Source organism: Caenorhabditis briggsae, assembly GCF_000004555.2.
Source record: "Caenorhabditis briggsae complete genome, chrI, whole genome shotgun sequence".
NCBI lineage: Eukaryota > Metazoa > Nematoda > Chromadorea > Rhabditida > Rhabditidae > Caenorhabditis > Caenorhabditis briggsae.
The window spans coordinates 2006517-2011855 of record NC_013489.2 but is presented as its reverse complement, the minus strand read 5'-3'; the positions used below and the strand labels follow the sequence as shown (position 1 = coordinate 2011855).

Here is a 5339-nt window from a genome sequence, read left to right as displayed (position 1 = left end):
CTTCAAAATGAAAATCCAGTAAGGCCCTCTCTGAAATTGAAATTGGAACAAAATTCCAATCCACCAAATTGGAACTCATCAGTTTGAAATGAAATAAAAATGAGAAAGGGAAACAATGAAGAGTCAAAGTCTCTGGTTGTCTTTTGTCTCCTCCATTGCTCATCATTACTCGAAAAGATTGGCTTGATGCCACCAATGTTTCCATGTCCCCCACGTAATTAGATGCACACATACCAAACGGCCCTTTAAGATGATGAAGAGGGGAAAGGGTAATATGAAAAAGATGGAGAAAATGAAAATTGCAAAATGGAGGGGGTAAATGGAATGAAAAAGTATATACTTTTCCATCATTTCTAGAGTATTCGTGCACTTTTCAAAAGAAGATGATACCGGATTTTGAATTTATGAAATCCTGTGGATGCCGTAGCACTACACTTTGAACTCAGTTATCTCGATTTCTGTGAGAGATATCAAAAAGTGATCAACTGATAAAATGTTTATCATGTCCTGAAAAATATTTTATCAGTTGACCGATTCTCAATATCTCGTATAGGAGCCGAGATAATCGAGCTCAAAGTGGGCGCGGCTGCCTCCGCTCCTGTATAAGATATCAAAAATGTGCCAACTGATAAAATATTAGTGATATCATGATAAATAGTTTAGCTGTTGAAAGTTATTTATATCTTTCGAAGTAGCCGAGATAAATTGGCTCAAAGTTGAATCGCTTTTAGTTCAAAAAGCGAAAATTAAAGCTGGAGCTGGAGCTGGAGCTGGAGCTGGAGCTGGAGCTGAAGTCAGGAGACTCTCTCTGGTTCGTATGCTGGAGCACATGGACATGGACCATTTATGAACCATTCTGACGTTTAGAAGAATTTTCACCTGCGAAGTTCAAGATAATGGATTCAAAACTTAAACGATGCCCGACAATCAGACGATTCATAAAATGGACGTGTTCTGCATAATTCAGACTGAAAATAAGGAAACGAAACTTCAGAATTTATTGATCTTGCCATTTTTTGTTTCTGAAATTGTCATTCTTATCATTCTTATAATAAATAAATGAAGAGTAAGGGGCGGAGCGATTAACGAGTAAAAACAATGCCAAGTCGCGCCAAACCAGCTATTTGAGCGTGGAGGCGCAGCAAGCAGGCTGGTCATTTAAAAGAAAAATTTCTTCAAAAGTTATATTTCAAAAAAAAACAATCAAGATGAAATTCAGGAAAAAAAAGGACCACGGAGAAAAAAAGATAATCGAAAAAAAGAGAAAAAACGAAAATTCTAAAGACAAACGCGCTCTATTGAGAAAACCATATTCATCGTTCGTTTTGTGATTTTCTCAATAGAGCGCATTAGGTAGACGGAAAATGAGACAGTGTGGTTTTTTAAATCAGGGTAATTAAGCCAATATTAATTAATTAGTCAAATCGAACGAATTGGATTCGAAGGATTCAGCGACTGGAAGCACTCGAACTCGAGCTTTTTGATCTCGAAAAGTGACACATTGTTCAATGATTTCCACCAGATTTCGATCCGCCAAATTTCGCATTCGTTTGTCCAAATTTCTGGAAAAAAATTATTTTTGGAATTTTTTAAAGGATGGTTCACAGGTATATCGGGTTTTTCAGAAAATCAGAAAATCAAAAAATCAAAGAAATTCCAGAATAGTTGAAAGTTCAAAAATCTAAATTTGCAGAAATTCTAGTAAAAACTGAAAGAAAAACAGTCAAATATTCAAAACACAAATTTTCAGAGAATTCTGAAAATTTGATATTCAAAATTTCCAAATTTAGGTAATTCAGGAAAACTTTGAAACCTGAATTCTAAAAAATTCGGACAGTCAGGAATTCCAGAAAATTCCAAAATTTCCAAAATTTCAGATAGTCCAGAGAAACCTGAAAATCCGAAGTTGTTTCTCAAAAAGAATTTCAGAATTTCAGAATTTCAGAATTTCAGAATTTCAGAATTTCAGAATTTCAGAATTTCAGAATTTCAGAATTTCAGAATTTCAGAATTTCAGAATTTCAGAATTTCAGAATTTCAGAATTTCAGAATTTCAGAATTTCAGAATTTCAGAATTTCAGAATTTCAGCTATGCAGAATTTCAGAATTTCAGAATTTCAGAAATTCAGAAATTCAGAAATTCAGCTATTCAGAAATTCAGAATTTCAGAATTTCAGAATTTCAGAAATTCAGCTATTCAGAAATTCAGAAATTCAGAATTTCAGCTATTCAGAAATTCAGAAATTCAGCTATTCAGAAATTCAGAATTTCAGAATTTCAGAATTTCAGAATCTTAGAATCTTGAAAACTGAGGATCTCAGAATCTCAGATATATCAAGAAGTTCAAAAACCCGGATTTCCAAAAGTTTAAGCAAATCCCTAAACTCAAAATTTTCCAGAGTAATCTGAAAATCTGGAATTCCAAGAAATTGCTTTTTTTTCAAGAATTCTAAGAATTCGGAAGTCCAAAAACCAGCTTTTCTCAGATTTCTAGATTTTCAGAATTCTTCGATTTTTCAATTTAAGGAATTCAGAATTTTGCTCACTTATACTCCTCCTGCTCCAGCAGCGAATCCGGTTCCACAAATTCATGAGTTCGATTCGCCAGCTCAGTTAAAGTCATCGATTTCATGACAGGCAGACTGAAAACAATCGAATTGAACAGCAAATCCAAAAGCAGACATGTCCCAATGTCTTTTTTCTGAAAAATAGAATATATCTCATTAGAGCGAGTTTGCTTCACTCCTACCGTATTCAGCTCACTACACAAATATCGTTCGCAAGCTCTCTTCAGAACTGGCAAATCGTTTAGTTCAGCATCAATGAGGAAATCGACAAAATCCTCGACATATTCCATTTCTGGCAGGACAACCTTGTTGAAGTATAGATTTGCGAGCATCTGGAAGATTGTAACTTCTATAACTTTTTGAGTTTTTGGGCTACAACATTAGTTTGTATACCATTCGAAAGAGCACAAAGATTTAAGTTTGGTGTTCCAATGTTTTGAAAATCCATTAAAATTTAATTTAGCCGACTTCTATATTTTTCAAGATTTTCTTTTTTTTCTCCAACTCACATCATGAACATGCTCCTTATCACTCTTATCACATTCGAAATGTGGCTCCTCCTCTTCCTCTTCATCATCTCCATCGTCTTCTTCATCTGCTTCTGAATCATCTTCCGTTCGAGAATCATACATGAAGGACAGACGACGTTGCTCACAAGACTCACAGCAACTCACGAGGATCTGAAATTTAGAGACATTTTCGAGAAAAATGCTCATAACTCGCTTCAAATGAAATATTTTAGCTTGAATTTAATATCAAATTGCAGGTTTTGGAAAGATCTACAATATAATATAAATTTTACTGTTTAAAAAACGTTTCTAAATAAAGGAGTAACCGCTAAAGTACCATGAGTTGCTCCGCCCACCCGCCATAACTTGCTTCAAGCTCGACATTTTAGGTTGATTTTAACTTCAAAATGTAGGTATCGACAAGATCTACAAAATGATATGTAATTCGACATCATTCAAATTTAAAATATCGAGCCAGAAGCCGGAAAAAGTCTATCCGCCACTACTCGAGCCCATTTACCAATCTTTTTCAGGGCTTTTGATTTGCCAATCAAAATCCGAATACAGTCAAACCTAATATCATTTTATAGATCTCAAGTTCTACATTTTCCTTTTTATATCAAACAGAAATTTACGCTATGAACCGAGTTAGGCGCCGTACCGTATTTGGACAGGGTTAATGGACAAGTAGCGTTATCTTTAAGCTCAATTATCTCGGTCCACATGAGAGATATCAAAGTTTTGCCAACTGATAAAATGTTGCTAATAATATGATAAACATTTTATTAGTTGACAAAATTTTGATACCTATTATAGGAAGCGAGATAACTGAGCTGAAAGCGGGCGCGACTGAGCTACGCGGTTGACGCCGCTGGTTCCGCCACTCCTATAATTACACACTTCGAGCTCAATTATCTCAGCTCCTGTAACAGATACCAAGAAGTTTTCCATTAATAAAATGTTTCTGATATTACGGTACCCATTTGATCATTTGACCACATCTTGTTATCTTTTATAGGAACCGAGATAATTGGGTTCAAAGCGTGCGCAACGCGGTTGACGCCGCTGGTTACGCCTCCCCACACTTCGAGCTCAATTATCTCCACTTCTAAAAGAGATATCAAGAATTTGCCAATCAATAATGTTGCTGATGATATGAAGAATATTTTATTATTGTCTATTCAAAATAATCGCGCGGAGGAACGAGTAAAAAAAAGGAGGGTATCAAAACCTGTAGAGGCGCTGTAGAGACGCAGACGTTTTCACTCGTTCACTCGCGCGATTTTTTTGAATAGACAATAGCTGACAAATTTTCATTTTCGCTGATGAGAGCCGAGATTATTGAGCTGAAATTGTGCAAATACCGTTTAGCTCGGTAGCTCGTACCAACTGTCCTGTTTGAGTTCCTAGAAGACGCTAAACCGGGATCACTACGAAACGGGAATTAAGAAGCTGCAGTTCTGAAAAAAACCCCAAAAAGTTCCCTACCCTCTTGAACATATGATCATCCAATGCACTTTCATGTTGATTCTCCCTGAATTGCGAAATCAACGAAGCCCTTCTGGATCCATTATCCTCCTCCTTCTCCACTTTCAACAACTCTCTCCTCTCCATCAATTTCTCTCTTTCCTCATCCAGAATCATTTGTACTTTTCTCTCGTAGCTCGTCTTCTCATTATCACTCAAAACTCGCCGTTCCACAGTCCATTCCTCTTCTTCGATCTCCGTTTCCATACTTTACTGTTCACTCTTGCATTGTAATTCGCCGTCAGGAATGATGCTCGAGGAGTTGGAGAAATGGCATCCAGGTAGGTTGATGGTTCGAAGAGGCGAGTCTCCATATTGATGATTATTGAGATTTTGATCACGTTGTCCACATTTTCTTTGAGGTATCTGGAGACGCACTCTCGATCGGCGTCCGTGATCTCACAACCTACTCCTTTTGTCATTTTTGTCGTTTTCGTCTCCTGAAATTTTTTTTGGAAAGCTTATAACTATTTAGAATTAAATTTTACACATTTTTACAATTGACAACTTTCAGCTAGCTCTTATCGTTTTTAAGTTATGAGCCTTTAAAGGGGGGGGGGGGGGGGGACATGAAAAAATTAGTGTTCTCTAAATTCCGCCCAAAGATGCCCCTATAGGATTTAAACTTGCGAGGGCAATAATTGAGGGAGCGGCGCCTCTACCAACTGACCATCGCGGGCAAAGAAAAAGCGCACGCCCCATTGGATACCTAAAGGCGAGGACAACTGCTGGACGC

The 5339-nt window shown here is 36.8% G+C and overlaps 1 protein-coding gene across 1 annotated transcript in view; it reads right to left on the bottom strand.

Moving 5' to 3' along the window:
• Positions 1-1411: 1411 nt before the first annotated feature.
• The window catches only part of CBG22054, a gene marked incomplete at both ends in the record, with an annotated part of 10667 nt that continues 6739 nt past the window's right edge, over positions 1412-5339 (bottom strand). Inside the window, 5 exons of the mRNA XM_045241461.1 lie at positions 1412-1562; positions 2547-2701; positions 2750-2899; positions 3077-3247; positions 4565-4811. Of these exons, the coding sequence (XP_045097461.1) occupies positions 1412-1562; positions 2547-2701; positions 2750-2899; positions 3077-3247; positions 4565-4811 (874 nt within the window). The remainder of the gene's footprint in view (positions 1563-2546; positions 2702-2749; positions 2900-3076; positions 3248-4564; positions 4812-5339) is intronic.